At 54.3% G+C, this 25,605-nt stretch overlaps 2 protein-coding genes across 17 annotated transcripts in view; one reads left to right on the top strand and one right to left on the bottom strand.

The window, feature by feature from the left end:
- Ncor2 (nuclear receptor corepressor 2) overlaps positions 1-8,778 on the top strand; it is a 160,775-nt gene extending 151,997 nt beyond the window's left edge. For 12 of the 15 annotated variants that reach the window (XM_076922945.1, XM_076922947.1, XM_076922952.1 and 9 more), the window contains 9 exons: positions 550-702; positions 791-936; positions 1,158-1,351; positions 2,102-2,251; positions 2,783-2,928; positions 3,456-3,509; positions 6,018-6,245; positions 7,031-7,210; positions 7,605-8,778. In XM_076922945.1, coding sequence (XP_076779060.1) covers positions 550-702; positions 791-936; positions 1,158-1,351; positions 2,102-2,251; positions 2,783-2,928; positions 3,456-3,509; positions 6,018-6,245; positions 7,031-7,210; positions 7,605-7,786 — 1,433 coding nt within the window. In that variant the 3' untranslated portion in view covers positions 7,787-8,778. The remainder of the gene's footprint in view (positions 1-549; positions 703-790; positions 937-1,157; positions 1,352-2,101; positions 2,252-2,782; positions 2,929-3,455; positions 3,510-6,017; positions 6,246-7,030; positions 7,211-7,604) is intronic. The other 3 variants (XM_076922953.1, XM_076922955.1, XM_076922954.1) reach the window with 2 other exon arrangements.
- A 3,536-nt stretch (positions 8,779-12,314) lies between these two features.
- On the bottom strand, positions 12,315-22,475 carry Rflna (refilin A). Of its 2 annotated transcripts, none has more exons than XM_076922940.1 (3): positions 19,219-20,678; positions 15,098-15,207; positions 12,315-14,457 (listed from the first exon to the last, which is right to left on the bottom strand). In XM_076922940.1, the coding sequence occupies exons 2-3, from the start codon at positions 15,169-15,171 to the stop codon at positions 14,124-14,126; spliced, it is 408 nt and encodes a 135-aa protein (XP_076779055.1). In that variant the 5' UTR covers positions 15,172-15,207; positions 19,219-20,678; the 3' UTR covers positions 12,315-14,123. The 2 variants fall into 2 exon arrangements, with proteins under 2 accessions (XP_076779055.1, XP_076779054.1); XM_076922939.1 differs by lacking the exon at positions 19,219-20,678 and adding an exon at positions 22,168-22,475 and having other exon boundaries at positions 12,317-14,457.
- Between the last annotated feature and the right edge of the window lie 3,130 nt (positions 22,476-25,605).

Genomic DNA, 25,605 nt, shown 5'->3' with positions numbered 1-25,605 from the left:
CTCTCATCTCCCGCCACCACCTGCACCTTCGTTTTGGGGAGTGGGGATGCAGGGGCTACCAGCTGCCTGTGCTGCCACTGTTCCTGGAGGAAGTTAAGGCAGGGAGCCAGTGGGGGAGACGGGGGAGGGAGACTGGGGACCCACCCCCTCTTCCCACACCAGCATACCGCCCAAAGAAAATGAAGCTTCCCAGTTGGATCAGAGACAGTGGGCTGGGCCAAGGCAGGGCTTAGGGACCCCATGTCTCTCAGCTTGAACCCCACACCACTACACCCTGACCCCATGTACACTTAAGCACCCCCTCCAGTTTCTCCACTACCACTTCCCAGTCTCTCCTCCCCTACCATAGCCCCACACTGCCCAAGCCAGAGTCCCACGATCCTTTGGGTGTGTCTATGTCCCGATACATGGGGCTTCCCTCCTCTCTGGCCACTTCTAGGCTGATACAATTTAATTCCATCTTGAGGCCCAGACTGGAGGAATGGCTCCTCCCAAGCACACCCCACACCCAAGCCACCCCACGTTCTGACTCCAGCTCACCTGTTTCAGGTTACCACAGCGGAGCTGGCTACAGCCCCGACGGGGTGGAGCCCATCAGCCCCGTGAGTTCCCCCAGCCTGACCCACGACAAGGGGCTCTCCAAACCTCTGGAAGAGATGGAGAAGAGCCACTTGGAGGGGGAGCTGCGGCACAAGCCGCCAGGTGACACCCGGGAGAGTAGCAGGTGGGGAAACTAAGGCACGGCTCCACGCTGTCCCCAGCCACTGACACGCTCTGCCTGTGTCCTCAGGCCCCATGAAGCTCAGTGCGGAGGCTGTGCACCTCCCACATTTGCGGCCGCTGCCCGAGAGCCAGTCCTCATCCAGCCCACTCCTCCAGACTGCCCCAGGCATCAAAGGTCACCAGAGGGTGGTCACCTTGGCTCAGCACATCAGTGTAAGTCCCCGTCTCTGGCCCTTGCCATTGGGAGAGCATGTGGCTATGAGAGCCACATCCCGTAGTCAGACAGATGCTAATATGCACTGGCCACCACACTCAGTCCTTTGGGGGCCATCACCATAAGTTCTACCCTGGGACACTCACCCAGGAGACCAAGAGCCAGATCAGGGTTCTGCTCTACCCTACTCTCAGAGTCCTGAACTGTGCCCTCCCCACAGGAGGTCATTACACAGGACTACACGCGCCACCACCCGCAGCAGCTCAGCGGCCCCCTTCCCGCCCCTCTCTACTCCTTCCCTGGAGCCAGCTGCCCTGTCCTGGATCTCCGCCGCCCACCCAGTGACCTCTACCTCCCACCCCCGGACCATGGCACCCCAGCCCGGGGATCTCCCCACAGCGAAGGGGGCAAAAGGTGAGGATGTCCTCATGTCTGTGTCAGATGGTGGCTGGAGGACATTGGGGACAGGGTGAGCTTTATAGTGTAGGACTAATGGGAAACTGAGGCTCAGGAATAGAAACATTCACTGAGCTCCCAGGACCAACACAAAGCATCTAATCGGGAAGGCGGCACACCCAAGGGTCCCATGTGCCAACTGAGTATCCTATGTATACCAACTCGGCTAGGGGTCAGATGTCCCACTGCCATTTAGCAGATAGGGAAACTGAGGCACAGAGAAGTGAGTTACTATCCCATACCAAGCACATGGCTGGGCTTGGGGCTCAGGGCATGAGACAAGCTGGAGCGGTGTGAGGGTCTTGTACAAGTTTCGATTTTAGAAGCATGGATGTAGACAGTGGGGTCTCTGGGGAACAGTGAAGTCCTGGCACGGGCTCCTCATCAGGGCTCACAACGTGGTTCCAAACACCCTGAGCAGCCCAGTGTGGTGGCACACCCTCTACTGAGGTGAGGGAACTCTGGCCAGGCTGAGATAAGAGGAGGATGAGCTTCAGGGCAGCCTGGGCTAGCGCAAGAACCCGACTCAAAAATAAACAAAAGCTCGCGAGTGTTAGGTTATTTCAAAAGATCTCAGTAGCCCATTGGGGTCTCCATACCTCAGGTGCAGAGTGGCCATTTACAGGGAAACATGCACTGCTGTGGGCAGTGGGGTGTCCTCTTTGTGAACTAGAACCCCACCCTCAACTGGGATGCTATCTCCATTAGGTCCCCAGAACCCAGCAAAACATCAGTCCTGGGCAGCAGCGACGATGCCATTGAACCTGTGTCCCCACCAGAGGGCATGACTGAGCCAGGACATGCTCGGAGCGCTGCGTACCCACTGCTATATCGGGACGGGGAACAGGGGGAGCCCAGGTACAATTCCCCTCTTCCAGTTGGTGTTGTCAGTTCCATGTACACCCATGGCCTCAGTCCTCTAGCATACAGGCCATTAATCACTTCACAGCTCAGCGGGGTGATAGACTTTCAGGCAGCTTCCTGCCATTCCCGTACCTGGCATCTCCATGCCTGGGATCCCTGATTCTGGGCTCTGAGCCTAAACCATGCCCTATTGTATCACTTGCTGCAGATCTGAGAATTAACTAATTCTGGACTAAACTGGGTAGGGGTGGACATGGACCTCAGGGAGGGTATGACCTGTGACTGCCCAGTTCCGGGGGATTCTTGCATCAAATCTAGCTATAAGAAGCTCTCGGGTAAGTCACAGTATACCTAGGAGGCTCACAAACTACCCTAAGCCAAGGCTAAGTACAGATCCCAGCAGTCCTGGGATGGGAAACAGTTGGTCCTTAGCACTTCTGTGGCTCACGTGGTGAGTTCCCTGTGGCTGAAGGCTTGCAAGCACAGTGCCCAGCCTGCTGACACTGGTGTCTCATGCTCCCGCAGGATGGGCTCCAAGTCTCCAGGCAACACCAGCCAACCGCCAGCCTTCTTCAGTAAGCTGACGGAGAGCAACTCAGCCATGGTGAAGTCGAAAAAGCAGGAAATCAACAAGAAACTCAACACCCACAACCGGAACGAGCCAGAATACAGTAAGGGGAAACCAAGGCTAGAGTAGGCATCCGGAGGGAGCTAGTAAAGCCCACCATGGTGGAGCCCAACATTCTGCCAGTGGGTACTCACTGACACAGCATATAGCACTTCAGTAATGCCCTGCACACAGTAGGTGCTCAGTGAAACCTGTAGAGACAGCCCTGTGCTGGGTGCTAAGGACCACAGCACACTCCTCCAGGTTCTGCAGACATGGCACCTTTCACCATGGCTGATGGGGGTGGACAAGGACCATTGTCCTTAGCACAGGGTCACATGGACCATATGCTTATGAGAATGCACTGGAAAGCAGCACGTGAGGACTTTGCACTGTCCCATCTCACTAGTAACCCTCTCCTCAGTGCAGCTTGGGGAGACGGGCAAGGTTCTTCCTTTCTGGAGTTAAACTATAGAAGCCCTTGCAGGTTAACACGGGCCTAGGGTAGTACCCAACCGCCAGAGTAAACCTGGAGCATCAGGTGCCTATTCCATGAGCCCTGCCCTTACCCACCTTGTTACCCTGCTCTAGATATTGGCCAGCCTGGGACGGAAATCTTCAACATGCCCGCCATCACTGGAGCAGGTAACCCTCCTATGCATCCGCATAGCAAACTCCATTCCCCAGCTGCTGACTTGGGGAAAAGGAGCCTTAGCCAGTTCAAGTTTGAGCCCTCTCCCTGGCCTCAGTGGACCCAGAATGACAGAAGGCCAGCCTCCACTGCCTAGAGTCCTCCCTACATAAGGAGAGTTTAAGGTGTGAGGTCAGGGTCCCTCAAATGGGTTTTCAGTACAACCTGGAAATACTTGCCCAATTGCAGGGTCTGGGGCACATCACCAAGTGTGGACCTGAGGGATTGGCCTTGGGGTGCAGAGCTTCAGGGTGCCACAGACATCTGTCACACTAAAGTCTCCAGCTGAGGTTCCAGCAGAGAGCTCTGGCCTTTTTTTAAATCCCATGCAGATGGGTAGTTTGAAGGAAATGTGTCAAACTCCTGTGCAGTTTGTGGCAGAAATTTCAGGCTTTTGGTGTGGTGCTTGGGACTTAGAACATCCGTTTCCCATGGTTATAATCACGTTGGCCCCTGGGAAAAACAACTGTCTTGGGTACAAACAGGCTCAGTGACACCTGAATTGGGACTGCAACACAGGGGCAGCTGTGGGGACATGTACTCCAAGCCAGAAGAACAGGCAAGGGTTGCCTACCTTCCTTATGAGTGTGGAGCATTGGGCTCAGGGAGTAAGGTGACCAGATACACCCTTGGGGACATTTTCAGAGGACCACAGGACCTGCAAAGGGAGTCGGGGTGGGATCCTGGCAGGGAATATCACAAACCCAGAAACATTCTGGGGACTTTGCTGAGCCTCAGACAGAAGGAACCTGTGATCAAGACAGTAACATGGTTGAAAATGAATGTTTCTAGAATGCTCTAAATCTTGGTGTAGGTTCTGGACACCTGAGTGTATGCACATGTAGAAATGCATGGGGTAATACAGTGATTTGTGCTAAAACCTAGCTTAGTTGTCTCACGTATACACACATACATGTGTACATCCTCAAACGTCTCCCTTAAGTGTTAGTTCTCAAAGACAAGTTTTCAGGTCTGGCCAGTGACATTCAATACCCTGCCAGAGGTCAATGAGGAAAGTCATGGCTGTGCCTGGTGCCATCAGGTCACAAGTTCAACCCCCTAGAGACAAGGCCCAGGAGTGGTGCTCCAATCAGGAAATGCCCCTCTGTCCCCCACTTTATTCTGGATGTGGAGGAGTGTGGTGGGTGGGGCTTATTTACTTGAGGTTGGAATTGTGTGTGTGTGTGCGTGTGCGTGTACGTGTACGTACATGTACGCACCCCGTGGGAAGTTCAGCTTTTTCTTTGTAATGCTTGCTTAGCACTGAAGGACCAGCCCTGGGGGGTGGTTGATTTGATTTAGCTTGGCAATGTTTTGTTCTTTTTTCTGTCTGGGTTTGGAGCAGTTTGGTTGGTACTCAGGATTGAAGTGAGACCTTTGCATTCACCAAACAAGTGTCCTGTAGTGAGCTACAAGCCAGCCCTCTTCCTCTGAGTGAAGGTCTCCTCAGCTGCCCAGGCTAGCCTGGATTGGACTGAACTCAGATCTGTAGACTAAGCTAGCCTCAAGCTTGCTGTGCTTCTGTCCTGGCCTCAGTAATAGCTGGGGTTCCAAGCCTGCTGATCAGGCTCCAGCCCTCAGGAGGTTCCGAAAGCATCCTGAAACACTGAAAAGAGATCTTTGCTCACCCTGGCATTTGCAAAAAGTCCCAGAGCACAATTCATATGAAAAAGAGAGACAGAGACAGAGACAGACAGACAGACAGACAGACAGACAGACAGACAGAGACAGAGACAGGCTGCAAACATCTCTTGAGGCCAGTTTGTTGATTTGACCACTCTGTCCTTGTCATGTGGTGGGGCCAGCCAGGGCTTGAGTGGCCCTTCACCTGTCCAGCGCTGCCCTGTCCTCGCACGCACATAACTGCATGGCTGTGACCCCCCCCATCCCTTGTGCCCAGCTCTCTACCTTTCTCTGGCTCCTGTGGGGAGAGATGGGGCAGGGGAGGCAAGCCTAGCTCAGAGGCATCAGGCAGGCTGAGGTCCCTAACCCCTTGGGGAAAAGGGGACAGTAGGGGTTCGCCTCTTTGGTCACCTTCCTTCCCCACATCCCTTCCTAGAATCTACCCACCAGGAGACCCCGGCTGGACTTCTGTCCCCCTTTCCCCAGCACCTAGCTCCGGCTTGACTCGATAGCACAGCCTCCTTCCCCTGCCTTCTCCTAAGCCATCCACTTCTAGTCAAAATGAAAGAAATAGCCTCAGCTAGGATTGGGGTGTAGAGTAGAAATAGGGCTGGGGACCCTCTAGCTGCCCCAGACGCCCTCCCTGACACAGCCATGAGCTGCAGGGACAGTCAGGAACCCCGTCAGCACCCTACAGAAAGGCGGGCTGGGGGACGGACGATGCTCAGCAGATGTGTGCTCACTGTGTCTCTCTCTCTCCTCCCTCCTCATTCTATCTCTCGCAACCCTCTGGCTCCCCGGCCCCCGCCCCCCTGTGTGTCTGTCTGTCTCTCTCCCAGGCCTTATGACCTGTAGAAGCCAGGCGGTGCAAGAACACGCCAGCACCAACATGGGGCTAGAGGCCATTATTAGAAAGGCACTCATGGGTAAATATGACCAATGGGAAGAGCCCCCGCCGCTCGGCGCCAATGCTTTTAACCCTCTGAATGCCAGTGCCAGTCTGCCCGCTGCCGCTATGCCCATAACCACTGCTGACGGACGGAGTGACCACGCACTCACCTCGCCAGGTCTGCAGGCCTGCCCCCGCCCGCCCGCCGCCCGGCTGTGTCCCTCCTTACCCTGTTGTCGTTAATCCTCTCACCTTCCCCCTCAAGCTTGGGAGCCTGTGACCTTATTTTTTTTGTGCGTGTTTGACATCTAGTTTGCTAATCCGAAGCTGGTCTGACACCCCCATGTTGCGGAGGGCGCCCCCCTCGCCCCCAGCACCGCTGCTTTTCCTGTGCTCACACCACTCCCCACTCCCGCCCCTTCCTACCCTGCTGTGTGGACAGGGATGACAGTGGCCAGGCCCACCATGTGTGGTGCTGGGAAGAGTCTAGTGTGGGCGTGACCCTTGAAGGCCAGGCAGCACAGCTTCCCCTCTTCAGTGCCCATCAGCACTTTCCTAGCAGAGACACAAGCAAAGAAGTGTTCTGCTGTCCCCTTCTAGGGTCAGGCCAGCCTCGGGGTTTGGCCCTCTCAGCAGAGGCCTTCAGTCCAGCACAGCTGAGTGCTGTCTTGGGCAATATCTGTCATCCAGCCAAGTGGGGGCACCTAAGGGAATAGTCATTCAATCTCTCTCACAGTAAATGTTCGTTTCTCTTTCTGCACGCCAAGGGCTGGCTCTGGCCATCTGGTAGACTTCTTAGCCTCCTGGCTCAGGGTTTCTTGCACTGGGTGTCTGTCCTGGGGCCCTAGAAGGCAGGTGGCTCCCCAAGGCAGAATCAGCCCCACTGCCCCTCTGCAGTGCTGGTGTGGGTGGCCCACTGTCAACACTGTCTGACTCAGCCCCTTCCCACTTTGTCCCCTGCAGGTGGTGGCGGGAAAGCCAAGGTTTCTGGCAGACCCAGCAGCCGAAAAGCCAAGTCACCAGCGCCAGGCCTGGCGTCCGGAGACCGACCACCTTCTGTCTCCTCAGTACACTCGGAGGGGGACTGCAATCGCAGAACACCACTCACCAACCGTGTATGGGAGGATCGGCCCTCATCTGCAGGTGAGTATCAGCTAGGGCCAGAGATGTAGACAGGATTACCAAGGCTACCCAGGGGAGGCGGTCCCTGGTCCCCACGTAGCAGGGAAGCAGCCTATCAGAGGGCCTTGTACAGATGGCCAGGCCTTCAAGGCATGGCTGGTCATACTAGGGAGCCTGGCATCCTTTCCTGCCTGTCAGGCACTGTAGGGTTTTGACAGAAAAGCAGAAAGCAGTAGAGACAGAACACTGGGAGAAATAGAAAGGTTACCTCAGTCCAGTCCGAACTCCAGAGGTAGAGGTGAATGAATGGTCCTGGTCTATGAGGCCCAGGTTCTGGTTTCTTGTGGTAGACGAGTCCTGAGGTGGCTACACGGCTTGCAGAGCCGTCTCCAGTGCTCTCCCATCTTTCTCACAGGGTCCACGCCATTCCCCTACAACCCTTTGATTATGAGGCTACAGGCAGGTGTCATGGCCTCCCCACCCCCACCTGGCCTCGCCGCAGGCAGCGGGCCCCTAGCTGGTCCCCACCACGCCTGGGATGAAGAGCCCAAGCCACTGCTGTGTTCACAGTACGAGACGCTCTCGGACAGCGAGTGACCACAGATTGGGGGGGGAGCGGTGCCAGGCCCCTGCACGAGGCAGAAGCAGCCCAGCATGGAGCAGACAGCTGCCGACTCCCCCGACTGAGGAAGGAGCCCCTGAGTCTGCCTGCGCGTCCATCCGTCTGTCCGTCCACTCATCTGTCCATCCAGAGCTGGCATCCTGCCTGTCTAAAGCCTTAACTACGATTCCCGCCCCGGGCTGGCCCTGCGCAGTGACCTACACTCAGGGGATGTCTACCTGGTGCTTGAGAGGGGAGTGGACAGGAGGGGAGGACAGCGGGCCAGGAGGGGTGTACAAGGATTGTGTGTCAGTTGCACGCGTGCATCTGGGGCAGAGGGGACCCAACACAGGATGACCAGGCACCTCCACGCCATTGCCTCGCCCCTTACCACATTTGGAACCAAAGTCTAAGCTGAGCTTGCGGCCCTGCCCCTCCCTCTGCCCCCAGCCCGCTAGTGCTCTGGACAGACAGACATTCCCAGCTTATCCTGCCCCAACGCTGTCATCGCAGTCCCCAAAGGCCACCCAGCCCACAAGACTGGGATCCCATCAGACCAGGTGGGTGCACAAGGGGCCAGGCATGGGCCTGGGGCACGGATGTTTGCAGGAACTGGACCGGTCCCGGCTTGTCGCTGCGGCAACGGGAGGGAAGGCAGGTGTAAATGGTGTTGGCTTACAGGGTATATTTTTGATACCTTCAATGAGTTAATTCAGACGTTTCACACAAGGCAAGGAAGGACCCACCGTGTTACTGCCGCTGTGCTTTGGTTTCTGCTTACTGTTCCAGAGGCATGTGCCAGCCAAGGCGGTGGCCCCACCATACGCAGGACTGGGGGGGGAGGGGCTCCAGCTCACCGCACTGTGCCCTCCCCCCTCCCTTCCTTGGGCAGAATGGACTTGATGCGTATTCTGTGGCCGCTCTCTGTGCACGGCGGCATTCTGTCATTTACACATGTTGTTCCAATTAAAAAGCAAATTATACTCAAGTTACAAAAGTTTCTACTCTGCTTCTCACTGGGCATCAGGCAACTGGTAACCACAAGAGTCAAGGGGAATGTTCCTTAAAGTCAGCACTCGGCTGTGAACATTGACCCCCAAGTACAATGCAACCAGAGGGCATCCTGTACTCAGGGATATGAGGAAGCCACCAGGTACTTGTATCGTCTGGATGTTCACACTGGTGGGGAACCCACTGGTTATTCACACTCTTGGTCGTCATCGTACGGGGCGGGTGTGTTCACATTTGTGGGGAAGCCAGCAGGTGCCTGTATATGGTGACCATGTGGAGGTGCTCATACCCATGGAGAAGGTTCTGGGCATTCACACCTGTTAATAGGAGTGTAGTCATTGACACTTGTGGTGAAGGGGACAAAGCATTCTCTTCCACGGTGACAGTGTGCGGTATTTACATGGTGAAGATTACTGTCTCGTAGTAGGCATCGGGGTCCCTGCCCATGACATAGTGTTCTTGCTTGTGAGCAGTTATACCTACAGTGAGTCCTGAGTGACTCTTGGCTTCTTGCTGTGCACTGTTTTATCCTGCCCATTGTGTCGGTGCTAAGTATTCTTGGGCCTGACCAAAGTGACCACACCTACCTCTTTGGGTTTGATCTAAGAAACTCAAACAGAGCCACTCTGCCACCTTGGTGCCTGCTTTAGTCAGGGTTCTCTAGAGCAGTGGTTCTCAACCTTTCTGATTCCGTGACCCTTTAATACAGTTCCTCGTGTTGTGGTGACACTCCCCTTCCCCCACCACCATAAGATGATATTCATTGCTACTTCATAACTGATTTTGCTACTGTTACGAATTGTAATTTAATCTCTGCTAGGCAGGATAGCTGATATGCCTCACCCCTGGGAAAGGGTTGTTTGAGCCTTTAAATGGTTGTAACCCACAGGTCGAGAACCATTGCTCACAGGAATTTATAAGAGTGAATGTGTGTGTGTGTGTATGTGTGTCAGAATTTATTAAGGATAAGCTTTTAAAAAATACTTGTTTTATTTGTAGTTCATGTGTATTAATATTTGGTCTGTATGTATATCTGCACTACATGTATGCCTATTGGGAACTGAACCCTGGGTTGTCAGGAAAAGCATCTGGTGCTCTTAAAACCACTGAACCCATCTCTCCATCATCCCTTGAGTGAGCTTTAAAATAGTAACAGCCAAGCCCCGCCTACGATGCTGAGAACTAAGCAGGTTACGTGGCCCTTGGACCTGAACGCCCCAGAGTTGTACCAGAACAGCTTGCCTCTCACTGCAGTCATTTAGTCACTGAGTCCACAAGGCAGAGTGCCTCAGTTGTCCCAGTCTGGTACCTGGGCCCAGAAGGTTTCTAGAGAGCCACTGGTCCCCAGTCAACCAGGGAAGCTTAGTTGTGCTGTCAGCTATGGGGTTGGCAGTGGCTTCAATGAGGTATAGCCACTCTGAGCAAAGGCAAGGTGATCTCCCTCCTGGTTAACCCTTTCTATCTGGCTGCTGCCTGAAGGTGCCACCCACATCAAAGCCATGGAGGCAGCTCTTCAGGTGAGGCTCCCTACTCACCCCATTGGTGACAGGGTGATACTTAAACCAACCATAACATTGCCTCTCGTAGCAGAGCTGAGAGAGCTTCCACTCTTCATGCTGAGACAGTTGATCTGCCTCGGCCTGGGGCCTCTCCAGCCATACATACCCTCTGCACAGCTTGTGACACACCAGCTTGCTGTCCCCAACCTGTCACCTGGCTCCAGAGCTGGTTTGACAGTTGGTCTGCAAAGGCATGGGCTGAACTCACTTGGCTTACCCCCTGCAGGTTTAGTGCCCACAAAGGCCAGCCATTCTAAGAGAGGAGTGTAGAGAGCAGGCCCATACCACAGTCTTCATCTGGCAAAGTCCTTCTCTTTCTGCCAAGGTGCCTACCTTGCTCTGATCTTCAGCCCCCAGCCTGGGCAGCCAGGGATGCTATGACAAAAGGTCCCAAGTCTCCAGAATGAAACCCACCTTGGATCTGCTGGCAGGTGAGTTGGGGCTGCCGGGTCTAATAAAGGAAAGGGGTTTTATAACTGAGCATCCTGGTGATATGAAGCAGCCATGGCCAGAGAGGTCTGACTATCTGGAGCGGACATGCGCAAAAACCTGGAAAATACCAGGCAGACCTGTACCTGGCGGCGGGGCTCAGCCTGCGTCCAGACTGCAATACAAAAGCCAGCAGCCAGGTGGCAGTATAGACCTCATCCTGGATACAGGCGGCTCCACCTGGACCGACTGTTTGCTTTGCCACACCATTTCATGGTGTCGTGTCCCTTTACCTTGGCTGCCACCGGACTAGAGCCGGTGTGAGCTACCCCGTTGTCTCCTCCAGCCCCATCTCTGCCTGTCAGACATGAAACCATGTCTCCCTTGTCTGTGTCTGAGGCGCACACCATGAAGAGACGACCACAAGCTCTGCCTTTGCAACGTTTCTTCTGTCCCCTAGCTGTAACCAGCCTGTCCTCGCTCCGCCTTTAAAATGAAGGCACACGTGACTTCTCTCACCCTCGTCTCCCAGGAAGACACCTGGGCACACTGCAAAGTCCAGCTGGGGTCCACCCTTCTCTAAGAACATCCATGCTCTCTCTGGGTCTCTTAATACAGAGAGAGCTAATCCTGCATCAAACCAGATACAGCCTGACCCCTTCCCCAAAGGAGAGCTCTGCCCACTGGTCAGATACGCACTAGGCCCCTGGGTTTCACTCAGAAACAACACAGACCAGGGCAGTCAAGGGCGACTTTCTAGAAGTGGTAGGCCTTCAAAAGACAGGCTGGGGGGTGGGGGGGTCGGCACACACAACCTGTGTGAGAAAAGTGAGTGAAGGCCTAGCCAGAGGGCTCTTAAAAGCCAGGGCGGGGATAAGGAATTTGTGGGAAAAATCATGTCTGCCTTTCTAGAATTGAAGCGGTTTGGGCTTACAAAGAGGAAGAAGAGGGTGAAGAGAAAGGTCCATCCTAGTGTAGAACACTCTACAAGGTGGGTCAGTGAGGCTCGAGGGCAAGGATTATGCTAAGAGGCCCTTAAGCAGCCAGTAGAGTTTGGGGTGTCTCCACCAGCTTGGCCGTCCATAGACCAGCTGTGGTAAGGGCGGACACCTCAGCTCTTTCCCAGCTTTGGAAAAGCTAACTTACAAGGTGTACAGGAGGAAAGCCATGCACGGCCCGTGTAGAAGGATACATGTCCCTTATAGTCCAGGGATCCGAGACCATGCCAAGTCAAGTCAACATGGCCAACAAAAAAAAAAAGAAAAACCTCAGTCAGGACAGATTCTTCAGGGAGCTGTGGGGACCCAGCTGTAGCTTCCATCAGGATCTCGAGTTCCCAACCCACACCCTTCCTGGGCATTCTTCCCCCCTCCCCCCCCCCCCCACTCCTTTTGGAGATGTGACTGACGCCAGGGTGAGTGAACAGGCTCAAGCTGGAGACTTAAGGTTCTCTGCTGCCCAGGAAGACAGCGAGGTGTCCAGAGGGCCAGGGCACAAGTCTGGTCGATGAGAAGGGTATTCATCACGTTTACTACAGGCATGAGTACTACAGATTTTTTTTTTTCCCACACATTTTGCAGCATAAAGAAGTATTACCCACAAGCTGGGCACGGTGGCATGTGCCTTTAAACCTAGCACTTGGGAGGCAGAGGTAGATGGATCTCAGAATTCAAGGACAGCCTGGAATGAATTTCAGGACAGCCAGGACTACATGGTAAACCCTGTCTCAAAAATAACAAAAAAGGGCACTTTGGTACCTTGTGGTTACTGTTAGCCTTGCTACCCTGGGGCAGGTGCCACTCTGGGATACCATAGGGTCTTCCCTGCCTGGTACTGGAAGGCTGGGTGAAAGATCATTTAACACAAAGCATCCTGGAGCAGGGCAGCTGGGAACATGACCTTAAGGTGGCAAGCCCCCAAGGGCTGGGACTGGATCTCCCAATCTCTAGGTCCCCTGGATGACCACAGGACAGGTGACTGTCTGAGGGATATACTTGGGGTGTGGTGCTTTACAAGCCCCTGCGGTTGGCCCTTCCACTTCTTCCTTGTAGGGCTTTCCCAAGCTCTGCACATTGTCGTTGGCATCCTGGGGACCCTATATTCTTAAACAGGTAAGAGCCCTCAGTGTGGGAAGCCAGTTGTGGCTGTAGATAGGTGAAATAGCCCTTGCCTAGCACACGCGAGGCTCTTGGGGTGAGAGCCAGAGGCCGGCATACATGGAGAATCAATCTCTAGTTCCTCCCTGTCCCCCAGGAACAAGGAAACCAGGCTCCCTCTGATCCTAATGCCGGGTGGGAAGAAAGGTGGGTACAGATATATCCGGCTTCCCTCCCCCACCCCAGGGGCATCTCAGAAACAGAGGGCATCCTGGCTGTACGGGTATTATTTTATTAAGGTAATTCACTAATTTCTTAAGCTGTTTTTTAACCAGGGGGCACCTCGGATAAGCTAATAGATTGGCAGAAATCTATCAGTCATTTGGGTTCTAGTTGCCCCACAAAGAGTGTCCCTTCCCTCTGGGCCACCGTGGAGGCAGTAGGCAGGTTTCCAGCTACTGGACAGTTGAGGTGAAGGGACGTCTTCACCTCTAAGTGGACTCGGGGACTCGCTTTAGCCTGGACATCATGGGACAGCACCAGGTTGTGGGCAAGAGCCGAAACTGGTGTAGTTGTAGGATCCATGCTAAACAGGAACGGGAGGCCAAGAAGATCAGACACGGTTTCTTGTGCGATTCGTAGCCCTGCCGTAGGCTCAAGTCCAGAGTCGGCCATAGGCAGTTACTGGCAGTGTCCCGTCTTTTGCTTTGAAGCCTCCCTGGGCACCTGCCAGAGAGCTTTGAGACTCAAGAGTTCTAAGCTAGTCGGGAATGCGTCTTGGGGGGGGGGGGTGGTGGGTGGGGCACGTGAGCCTCCCTGGAGGGCTGTGCCCTGCACAGCAGACAATGTGTTCTTGGTACCCCCCACCCCCAGCCTTTCCCATCTCAGTTCAGGGTAGCTAGCTCTGCCTGCCACACCTGTGGCTCTCGGCTGGGATGCGCATTTTCTTTAATGGCCTGTTTTGGAAATGAGCCTCTCCAAGAATTAAGATTGCGAGCCAGACCATGGCTGAGTGCCCTGTGTCCTGTGGTACACAGGGCTGTCTTTGCCTCAAGGGCACACCAGGACATGCTTGGCCCTGCCCTTAAGGCCGTAGAGCCCGTAAAGGCTAATGAAAGATGCATTCACGGGATTCGCTAGGCTAGGGCTTGGGCACAGCCAGCCTAGCCTGTGGTGGTAGCCTGGCCATCTTTCCTGGACCTCTCCCACACTCAGCTCCAGCTCTGATCCTGGGCTCTTCAGAGTACATCGGGGCCACCAGAACTGGGTGCGGGGTCCCCACACCGCCGCAGCTGCAGGCTGGAGGAGTACCAGTGCCGTGGCTGGCCGAGGCTACAGTGCAGCGTGGTGCGGAAGGAGCTGCGGGCCAGTTTGGGGAAGATGATGGCGGTGCTTCCGAAGCGCAGGGCCCGTGGGCGGGGCTCCAGGGTCAGCTGGCTGCGGTAGCTCCGCCACGTGCAGTTGGGCGCTGCCACTATGGTCTCGCTGTAGGCGGTGACCGTGGGCACCGGAACGTAGAAGATCTTGTCGCGGAAGTATCTCTCTGAGGCATAGGTGACCTCAGAGTTGCAGCTGGGGAGGACAGTAATGAAGGGGGGGTGGGGTGAGTTGCCCACCACCCTCGGTTGCTAACACAGAACCCCCTTCTTGACCGTGAAGGGTCAAAGGTGAAGGGTCAAAATCCCAGCTGGGAGACTAAAGAATGCTAACTAAGCACCATGGACATCTGGACCCTAAATTGGGGAGAAAAGACAAGTAAGGATACGACTGGGATGATAGGTTCTATTTGGGTGGTGGCTTTGTGGCAACGGATTGTGACCATAGAGGATGTATGGTGTTGGAGCATATTTCAGTATTCAGGGGCCAACGATGTCAAAGGTCATGTGGGAGAACAGAGTGAGTGCCCCCAACTTTGCCACAAGAAAACCTATAAAAGTCCCCACAGTCCCTCCTGGTGGGTGGTTCCCCCTTCACAGGGACCAATCAGTGACAACAATGCCACTTCCATGGTTTCTGGTTTTGATGCCAAGCAGAGGACGCAGCACCAGCGGGTAAGAGTTGTTGAGGTCCAAGCTGGCTGTCTGCGCACAGCCAGACTTGACCACGCCTCCCTCTAGCTAGGTGGGCCCTGTCCCACACCCTGCACCCAGGTCCGCCAGATGCTCCCCGGGCTAGGAGAGCATCCCACCCACCTCACTCTTGGCCTACTTACCGGATTTCATGTGCAGGTTCTGGGTCCACCTCGATGCTCTCCCCAAAGAACACAGGCAGCAGCCTCGACCTCATCTCCAGGGCTGGGGGATTTTGGAAGAGGGAAGTGGCCTAGGAGAAGAAATGGCAGAGGGGAGGGGATCTCTATTTGTATACTACCCACAGTATTGAGAACGGGGCGGGGACAGACAGGCATACCCATATGCCTGTGCATGACCCCATGGGGGCGGGGCATGACTGTCTTCACAAACCAGCACCCTAGGTGGGATTAATGTATAGTGCCTGGGTCAGGTGGCCCCTGTCTCCCATGGGACCCCATGCAGCCTCAGGATCAAGACACATCGGCACTTATCCATGCCACCAAACTCCCAAATGAGGTGCGCATGAAAATAATACCAGAAAGGTTGTTTGCGGCTTGGTGTTCTCCCCAAATACACGAGGTAGGTCTGCTGGTTAGCGACTGTGCCCTGGGCACAGCACCATGTACCCTGTGGCCTTGGAGGAGAAAGGGTGTGAACACAGACTAAGGCTTTAGATGTAGGCATTTGGATGCATATCCCTACGCCTGCTGCCCCTCTTTGGTTCATCTTGGAATGAAATAAAATGGCTCATGGGTTTAATGTCTTAGCCCGGGTATTAGAATGCTTGTCTACCATGTGTAAGGCCTCTACTTCCAGAACCCCATAAACGAGGGGTGGTGGGAAGGTGGTTGGGGGAGGGTTGCAGTCCCAGCAGGCAGAAGGTGCAATCAGGAGAATCAGAATTCAAGGCCATCCTGGGCTACATGAGAACCTCAAGACAGACCGAGAGGTAAAAAAGAGAAACCAACACTCTTGAGGTTGCTTCTTGGGCCTTGACCAACCTGCAGCAGCCCTGTTCCAGCCGGATGTTGTGTAGGACTCTGCCAGTCAGTTAGACAAAGCCCAATTCAAGTGAAGGGAGCCAGCTCTCCCAAGGGCACCACTGGAAAAACAGTTCAGCCGCCCATGGGGAGGCTACAGGCACTGAGAGATAGGGTTAAAGCCTTGGGCAGGGTGGCTGGACATGTCCTGTAGGATTCCAGGGCTAGATACCAAGGGCACTGGGTGGCAGCCACTAGCTACTCCCTGTAGAAGATTTCTGCAGTCAAAACTCTGGCTAAGGGTTATTTTGAGAACGTCTTGCCCTCCAGCCTGTAGAGCCTGCTGTCCTACAGATCCCACAGGAAAAGCTCAACCGAATTAGGTAAGAAACAACACACTCACCTAGAGGTTAGGGTACAGTTCCAGAGTGACTATGGGGGTAGGCTCTATCACTCAGGTGACATGCAGGGTGGGCACATAGTTCCAGGCTCTGTCTACACTTGAGTCTTCACACCATAGCATCTGCCTCATTGGGCCTCTCTAGGGCACAGAAAATCCCAGCCGGGTGGCCACCCAGGCTTCAGGAGCCCTATTTTAATCTAAAGAGATTCTCCAAGGGGCCGCAGGATGGTTCCATGGTTAAGAACACTTACTGCTTTTGCAGAGGACCCAGGTTCAGTTCCCAGCATCCATGTGGTGGCTCACAAACCCCAAGTTCCAGGGGGACTGATGCTCCCTTCTGGTCTCTGTGGGTACTGCACATGTATATGGTACACAAATACACGTAAGGTGAACTGAGACCTCCAGCTGCAGCTGGCAGGGCGTCAGTGTGCATCTGTGACCTGAAGTGTGCCAACTGCAATGGGACCCACACTGGGGCTGAGGGATGGCCAGTTCCCAGGGATTTCATTGCCCCCTTGCAGCTCCGGGACATCAGGATAGAGGGAAAGAAAGGTCTGAGAGCACCTACCAATCCTAATACCAATCCTAATGGACCCTCCCCAGCTGGCCCTGACCCCAGCCTTGCCCTTTCCTGAATGCAGAGAGCCATGGGCAGGCCAGGGCAACTGACTAACTCCTGGTCAGATAGGGGTGAGGTGGGGACCAGAGCAACAGGACAAAGGGCTGAGGTTCTGAACATAATGAACCACTGACTGCCCAGCCCAGTGACGGTAAACACCACTGGCTGGCTGGAGATGGGGTGACATGGCACCCTGGGAAAACCCAAAGCCACAGGGAGCGATAACACTATGGCAGAGAAAGAGGTGCCATACAGAGAGGGCCCCACCTGCTGGTGGTCTGGCCTAGCTGAACCAAGACACAAAGCGGGTACAGCCATGGGGCCAAAACAGCGCCATAGCCCATGGAAATCGTTAGACCAATAAGCACCTATCTGGCTGCTGCTGGAGGGACCTCTGCCATCTCCATCTGCATGCCCATGCACAATGCTACATGGAGACTTTGCAAGGGGTCAGAGACACCCTTGGCAGCTTCTGCTTTGTTGTAAATAAAGTTTTTTTATTTAGTAGACCAGGCTGGCCTGGAACTCCCAGCTGTCCTCCTGTCTCACACCCTCCTAAGTGCTGAAATTAAACCCTGACTGTCTTTAGCTGCATGTCAAATATGTTTGTGACAGGTTTGGGGTAAGTCTACCTTGGCCCAGGAGGAAATGAAGCAAGGAGGGCCCATAACTGCCCAAATCCCTGTCCCCCCTGCAGGAGGCAGGGGCTGTTAATGGCAATGGCCAGGAACCTGGGAAACGGCCACAGAGCGGCACAATTGGAAGGAGAAGCCACCGCAATGGGTCCCCACAGCAAGCCAGAAAGACCGGTGATACTGACTTTCCCCATTAGGATAGCTGAGTCCCAGACCCCATGCTGTGGCTGGAACAGCCATGGGGTCTCTATAGGTGTGAGGTCGCCACTAACTGTTTGACTAGTGTCCTTAGAAACAGGAACATAAGCCAGGCAGTGGTGGCGCATGCTTTTAACTCCAGCACTTGGGAGGCAGAGGCAGGCAGATTTCTGAGTTCGAGGCCAGCCTGATCTACAGAGTGAGTGCCAGGACAGCCTGGGCTATACAGAGAAACCCTGTCTTGAAAAACAAAACAAAAACAACAAAACCAAAACAGGGACATAAGATCAGAGTCAGATGAAGATGGGGTAGATATTGCTACTGTATCCCAGCATGCCACAAAGTACCCCAAAGCCACGGCCAAGGGCTCCCACCAAAAGCCACACCATGCCACAAGAAAGCACAGATTTGCCACTGGACATATGGATTACCACTACAAACCAGAAATGGTCTTCGCCAGTCACAGAGGGAATCCCTACTCGGGCCTTGATTCTGGTTGTATGGCCTTCAGACCCGTGAGAGAGTGGCCTCTGTTCTAAGCCACCCTGTTTGTGGCACTTTAGAGGCAGCCATCCCAATCGGTCCCATCTGTGGTGCTTTCCCCAGAAGGTAGCTGCTTGTGGGGTCCCTAGACACCTGTAAGGGACAGGTGTCCCCTTTTCACACTGAAGCTCCAGGTGAGGCTCTTCCCAGCAGGCGCGCTAACCATGGGGCTCAGGCTGTGGAGACCAGCTAGCTGGCAATCCACTGGAGACACTGGAGACCAAGCCACCACTGGGGTTAAACAGGCCCGGCTGGAAGGAGGCCCTGGCAGATCTACTTGCCTCCCTGACTCCCTCTGCAAATAGACTCCTCCACCCACCCCACATACTGGCTCCCTTCCACAGGAGTCCATCTGGACAGCTCGCCCTGGCCATGGGTCTACTGAGTCTTGTCTTCTCTGCCTAGCCACCAGCCACTCCATCTATCTGTCCTTCTATCCACTGTCCATCCATCCATCCTTCATCCAGGCACCAGCCCTCATAGAAAGTTACCTGACAACAGCCAGGTATGCCTGGCTTACTATAAAAGAGGCTGTTTGGCCCGTCCTTGCTCTCTGACTCCCTGCCCCTTCCCTCTCCCCCCACCCCCTTCTCCACATGTTCCTGGCCGGCCTTCTTCCCTCTCTCCCTTCTCAACTCCCCTCCCCATGCCCTAAGTAAACTCTATTCTATACTATACCATCATGTGGCTGGTACCTCAGGGGGAAGGGTTGCCTTAGCCTGGGCCCGCAGAGGGACCCCTCCCACCTCCCCATAGTGCGTTCTACCAAAATATCCTTGGCTCCTTTTTCTTGTTTATAAAACACAACAGAAAGCCCCCAAAGAAATCATATCCACCACGCCCTTGCCTCTCTGCTCAGACCAGGGCCCAGCTCTGCACCCACCTGAAGGGAGGAAGCAGCCCCTCCTGATAGTCCAGGGTGTCATCAGGAGCACACTCTTCCTGTACTGAAGTCAGGCTTTCTTATGAATCCACCAGGAGAACCTGGGGAGGCAGAGACTAACCCACTCTGCTTCTTGTCACCCCCTGTCATTCAACAATGAGCCCCGCCTCCACACACGCTGGGGACTGTGGTCTAAGCAAATACCCAGAGAGCTGCCCCAGGCCAGATCCCAAAAGCCACCTGAAGTCGCCCCATGGGCCATAAACTAGATGAGGAGGGGTGCCTGGGGGTGGGGCCAGTGCCCAAACTGCTTGTGAAGTGGCGGGAGCCTGTTTCTGACGTAGACCTGTTCTCGGCCAGCAGGACCTGGCTTCCTGCCATGTCTGCCCCACACACCACGGCTGTGTGATGGAATTATGGGGGTTGGGGGCCACCCAATGTTTATCCTCTGGCACAGAAGTCCAGGGTGGCAGAGCCAGGGGCAGTCTGCTTTCGGCTCAGTCCTGCCTGGACGGCTGAGCATTCTTGGGGTGAAGGTAGCAGGCCCCATTCCAGCCAATACATCTTGGTCTCCTGAGGCCACGTGGGAGGGCAAAACACACCACACACACACACTGCCACTTTGCACCCCACACAAGCACCTTCCAGTTACATCTCTGAAAGAGGCTTCTAATTTGGCCGTCCTGTGAGCTCAGGGTACTGTTAAAAAAAGAAAGAAAAAAGAAAGACACAAGTCTATATTTAAGAAAACAAAACAAAAACAAAGCATTGGTTTTCAGCTTCAGCTTAGTCTAGCAGAGCCTGGCCCAGAGCCCCTCCTCCTCTTCTCTAGGCTCTGCCACAGGACATTGGCATGTGCCATCCTCTTAGATGGAGACACATTTCAGCCCCATCCGCCTAAAATCCACTCCGTGGTTTGCTTTGGTTCTCTGCAGCGGCATTCCCCGACTGTCCCTAGCAGTCAGCCTGTATACATGGTAGCATTCACTCCTGGTTCTGTCACACAGTGAAGGTGACTGTAGTTCCCCAGTATGGCACTTCTATGTGAGGACACCAGGGGACATCTGACAACTTTCCTATAGCTTCTTCCAGTTAAAACTGGTTCCCCCAAGATGTGGGCAGCCTTTTCTCCCACATAGTAGACCAACCAATTAATTGGCAATTTTCAGCCTGCCTACACACCCAGGCCTCAGAGCTGGGGCCTCGGAGGAGAACAGGATGTTTGGATCACAGAGTAAGAAAGGAAAGGAACTTAAGAAGGTGGGGACACTAGTGGGCAGTAACTGGTAGATGGGTAGGTTGGTGGGGCCACAGTTAGGCCCCCAAACCTGAGGAGAGGTTGCCATGGCTACTACCTCCTCTCTTGAAGAAGAGTAACACCTGGACCCTACGGCTACACATTTCATTTTTTCTGTTTAAATAATCAAAAAGCTGTTAACTTCGCTACACAGTGAGAAGCAGGGCAGACTTAAATGTACACCGAAGCTAGGTTCCCTGGGTCTGTTCTTTTTTTTTTTTTTTTTTTTTTGGTTTTTCGAGACAGGGTTTCTCTGTGTAGCCCTGGCTGTCCTGGAACTCACTCTGTAGACCAGGCTGGCCTCGAACTCAGAAATCCGCCTGCCTCTGCCTCCCAAGTGCTGGGATTAAAGGCATGCGCCACCATCGCCCGGCCCCTGGGTCTGTTCTGCTGAGCAGCTTTGGGCAACTTCCTAACCATCTCTGTGCCTCGACTTCCTCCAGAACATGGAGAGCAAAGGCAGGCAAGCATTCAAAGAACCGTGAGGATTCAACACAGAAGTGGGGAGAGCCATCCCTGGCATGAGGGAAATGCCATCTAGCAGGTGGTGTTCAGTATAGCCCCAGGCTTCCCTGCCCAGACAAAGTCACAGACCAGGGCACTATAGCTTCCTAGCTGGCAGCTATTTAGCCAGGAAAGGAAGCAATAAGAGCAGCAGAGCCAGGCTTGCTGTTCTTCACAGCTGCCTCTGGCTAGCCCGGAAGGCAAGGGAGTAAGTATCCAGAGTGCCCAGCAGAAGGAGGCAGCTTCTGGGTCACACAGAATCAAAGTGGCCTCTTCCTGGTGCCTTCTTTCTGTCCCCCAAAATATTCCCTGGAATTTCACACACACACACACTGGTACCAGGCGATCCTCTTCTGATGGAGTGCTGGCCTATCAAGGCTCCAAGTCCCCCCCACCCCCCACGAGAACAGCATCGCTCACTTATGTTAACTTCTAAAGTCCTTGGTCTCGCCACCCACCCTCCCAAAAGAGACACAGAAAGTTCAAGACAGGCTTCAAACTTCCTTGCAGGCTTGAGTCACCTGGGGAGATTTAAGGAAAAGTTCTGACAACCAAATTGTGCCCTGGATTGGCTCAATGCCTGGAGGTCATAGACCGGATGTTGTTTACAGTCTCAAATGCTTCCAGCGCCCTGCACACCTTGGCGAGAGGGTCTTTACGCCCAACGGAGGCCATCGAGCCAGCACGGTTGGGGACATGCCACAGGGCTCGTGTATAACCTTCAGCCAGTCCTTTCTTCAAGTTGCTCCCTCTGCTCTATCGCCAGAGCAACCTGAGCAAAGCGTGTCCAACTCCTAGAGTCCCCGCTTCGGGGACAATTCCGCTTCTACACCCACAAGACGAAGCCCTTGAGGGCTTTTCAACCCCAGCTACGGGTTGCAAAAATGTCTCCTATTTAGCAGCCCCGGGAGGTCAACAAGGTAGGAGGCGGCAGCAGCGACGGGACCTACGGACAGATAGCCACCACAGGCTGCCCTTGTAAGTCAGTAGACTTTGGGGACTCTGTACTCCTGCCTGCCAGAAATCACTCTGAAACTCCCAGCCTGCAGGTCCTGGTGAACCCAGTGCAACTCCATGTCTGCCTCAGAAGGGATAAGACCATGCTGGCTTCTGCACGGCCCTCCCACTGCCGAATCCCCAGGTCTTACCGCTGGAGTTTCAGTGGTGGCACGGGTGTCCAGCGTGCCCGGCGACAGGGCGTAGAAGGGCGGGCTAGGACTGGGACTGGGGGGCAGTCCTGAGTCAGGACTGTCCAGCAAGCCGTCGCGGCTCTGCTCCCGCGTGTCCCCCATGGCCTGCAGATGCAGGTGACCCACCATGACTGGCGGGCGCGGGGCTCGGGCCCCAGCAGCTCGGGTCCCCGCCACCACTGGGCCAGAGGAGAGACAAGGAGGCTCCGGCCTGCGGCTCCAGCTGAGACCCGCTCCCGAAGCAAACGCCTCCAGCCGCCAGCTGAGCCTCCTTTCCCAGGCGCCGCCCCCTCCCCGCCCTCCTCCGCCTGCGCCTCTCGCTCCCGCCCCCCGGCCACCCACTGGGCCATGGCAGGGTGAGGATTGCAAAGTCTCCAGCCTGCAAAAGCCACTGCCCCCCACCCCCGGTTAGTGCTGACTTGGATCCACAAGCTACCTCAGCAAGGACTCTAAGCCTTCAGCCGGGCCATTGCAGGTTGCAGCGTCCCTCACCTGGCCTGAGTCCCCAAGAAAAGCACCTTCAGCAACCTGTGTGTGTGTTGCAGGGGAGAGAGGGAATTTACAGTAAGGGACCGAATGATTCAAGAGCCCAGGGTCAAGATCTGCCCTAGGGGCCGCCAGGGTGCTCCAATCCTTTTGCTCCGGTGAATTTGTCTAGACAGGGAAGCCTAGGGCCACTTGGGCCCAGGGAATGAAGGACACCTGGTGTGTAGCTGGCATTCCCTCTGTCAGACTTTCCTCCTCACCACCGTGTTTAATCCTCAAAGTCTGCCTCGGAGTGCGTGCTTGCCGACGCTCTCCATTTTCTGGGGGAAACTGAGGCACAGAGATGTTTAGGAAGTTGCCCAAAAGTGTGTGGGGGGGGGGTCGGGAAGGGGAGCAGGAGCACTTCCACACTCCCCTAACGCCTACTGTTGTCGGAGGTTTCCCTTGTGGTGACTCCCCCAACCATAAAATTATTTTTGTCGCTACTTCCTAAGCCTAATTTTGCTCCTGTTATGAACCATAATGTAAATACCTGTGCTTTCAGATGGTCTCAGGTGACCCTGTGAAAAGGGTGTTCAAACTCCGGCAAGAGAGGGGGTCGCGACCCACAGGTTGAGAACCACTGCTCTAAGAGGTCTCCCTCAGAGACAGGATTCTGCCCACCTGGTCTCACTTGACCACTGTAGCAAAACACATGGTTCCCATTTTGTCTGCTTTCTTGGCAGGGACTGAAGAGCATCCCACCCACCACCTGCCTCCAGCCTTGCATCTGGACACAGAGGCCCAAACACCTGCAGATTACTTATGAAGATGTCAGGACAGCATCTAGCAAAGGAGACAAGTGACTTCTTCTAGGCCATCTCCCCCATGTCTGCTGAAGAGAGGAAGGGACCCCAGCTTCAGAGTGGCCCCCAGAGGTGCGTCCTCCTCTGTAGGTTGGCCAAGTCCTCTGGCCCCGGGGCGTGCCTAGATATAGACACGGGTGCAACCAGCTGCCCTGCCCTCAGAACCACCCAATGAGCCAAGGCTCAACAAAGATACCACCAGTGGGAAAAATCAGAGGCAGGTGTGCCTCAATCAGGGAGGGCCTCTCAGAGGAAGCAGTACTTGAACAGACTTGCAGGTAGAGGGAATAGCAGGGTACAAGCAAGGCCCTATGGCAGAAGAGAGCAAGGTGGTCCTAAAGGCTGTCACAGTGGAGGGGCAAGCTGAACCCTGTTACTGGAAAGCATATGGTCCATGTCTACGTCATTCAGCGACGACCTTGGGGCTTTGGCTGCCTGAATGGGACCCACAAGAAACTGGACCCTGGGCTCTTTAATTAGAAATGGTTACTGTCTTTCACAGAATAAAGTTGGTGGCAGTCCTCTCTGGAATGTGAGGAACAGGATGGCCTTCCCCAGTACTGGGTGCTAGAGCCCACCAGATACCACTTACTCTGTAGAAAAAGTCCTAACCTTTAAAACTCTCAATAGCCCCCAGAAAACCTTCTGGAAGGCCACTGAAGGTGACTAGAAAACAAGTTAAGGACCAGGACTTTGAAAGTGCAGGATGAGCTGGGCAGTGGTGGCGCTGCCATGCCTTTAATCCCAGCCCTCAGGAGGCAGAGGCAGGTGGATCTCTGAGTTCGAGGCCAGCCTGGTCTACAGAGTGAGTTCCAGGATAGCCAGGACTACACAGAGAAACCCTGTCTTGAAAAAGTAAAATCAGAAAAAAGTACAGGGGCTGGGCGGTGGTGGCGCACGCCTTTAATCCCAGCACTTGGGAGGCAGAGGCAGGTGGATTTCTGAGTTCGAGGCCAGCCTGGTCTACCGAGTGAGTTCCAGGACAGCCAGGGCTACACAGAGAAACCCTGTCTCGGAAAAAAAAAAAAAAAAAAAAAAAAAAAAAGTGCAGGGTGCCTTGGCTCTGCTTCAAACTTTGATGTCCGGTGTCTGAGCTATGAAGAGCATGTACTACTCTTGCAAGAGGACCAGGGTTCAAATCCTACCACCTTTAGTGGGCTGCTCACAATCACCTGTAACTCCAATTCCAGACTGATGCCCTCTTCTGGCCTCTGTGGGTACCGGCACTCGATGTGCATAGACCTACACACAGACACACGGGTACACACAATTCAAAATAAAACCTTATAAAAAATCTTGTGATGTCCTGACTTTTAAGCATGACAAGAAAATCTGTCTTGATTTCTGTGGTGCAGGCCTGGGCCGTCACCTCCTACAGTACTAACCATTCACTCTGAACAGAGACACTCCTATATCAGCGGCTCCTTTAGGTCGATGCCGGCTGACTTTCTAGAAATTTCCCTATACCAGTACACAGCTTCCTCTTGAAGGAACCAAACTATACTGGGCAACATAGAAGGCACATGGACACCAATGGACAGCAAAAAAAAAAATCCAGCCTTATTTCAAATGTCAAATACCAAGCAAACGCCTACACAGGTGATCGCGGCCATGGCTTCTGACCTATCGGGAGCTGCAGCCACAGGCCTGGGACTGCAGTCCACTGAAAGGCGATACTGTCACACTCGACTCTTCCCGAGGCCAGATGGCCTAGAGACAGAGTCAGAGGTCAGAAAAGGGCATAAAGCCTCCATAGAAGTGAGCAGGGCTGGCTGCAGAGAGGGAGCCCTCTCTTAAGAGGGAGGCACTGGAAATGGGGTTTGTTAGTATGTGAATATCTCATCTAAGCAGTGCTACAGAAAGGGCTGTACCAGGCCAACGCTCACCTGGCATGCTACACTCAGAGTTCTAGACCTCAAGGTTCTGAAGCAGGAATTTGGAGGCAAGAAAATGACAGGGGGACACAAATATGTCACAGGAAGGGTAAGTAAGTAAGGGTAAGTCCTGACATGCACTTGTCTCAGGCTTGGGAGGAGCAATCTATGCTTTGCACACATGCACGCAT

This window comes from Arvicanthis niloticus, chromosome 24 (assembly GCF_011762505.2).
Source record: "Arvicanthis niloticus isolate mArvNil1 chromosome 24, mArvNil1.pat.X, whole genome shotgun sequence".
In the NCBI taxonomy this organism is placed as follows: Eukaryota; Metazoa; Chordata; class Mammalia; order Rodentia; family Muridae; genus Arvicanthis; species Arvicanthis niloticus.
The sequence above is the reverse complement of the archived record's forward strand: the minus strand, read 5'-3'. Positions and strand labels throughout refer to the sequence as shown.

Bases quoted from the DNA above. Each gene is read 5' to 3' on its own strand.
- Rflna (XM_076922939.1), bottom strand. From the start codon at position 22,338: ATGGTGGGTCACCTGCATCTGCAGGCCATGGGGGACACGCGGGAGCAG. The intron at 15,208-22,167 runs GTAAGACCTGGG...TTCTTCTCCTAG, and splicing joins CCACCACTGAAACTCCAGCG to GCCACTTCCCTCTTCCAAAA. The intron at 14,458-15,097 runs GTAAGTAGGCCA...TGTCCTCCCCAG, and splicing joins GAACCTGCACATGAAATCCG to CTGCAACTCTGAGGTCACCT.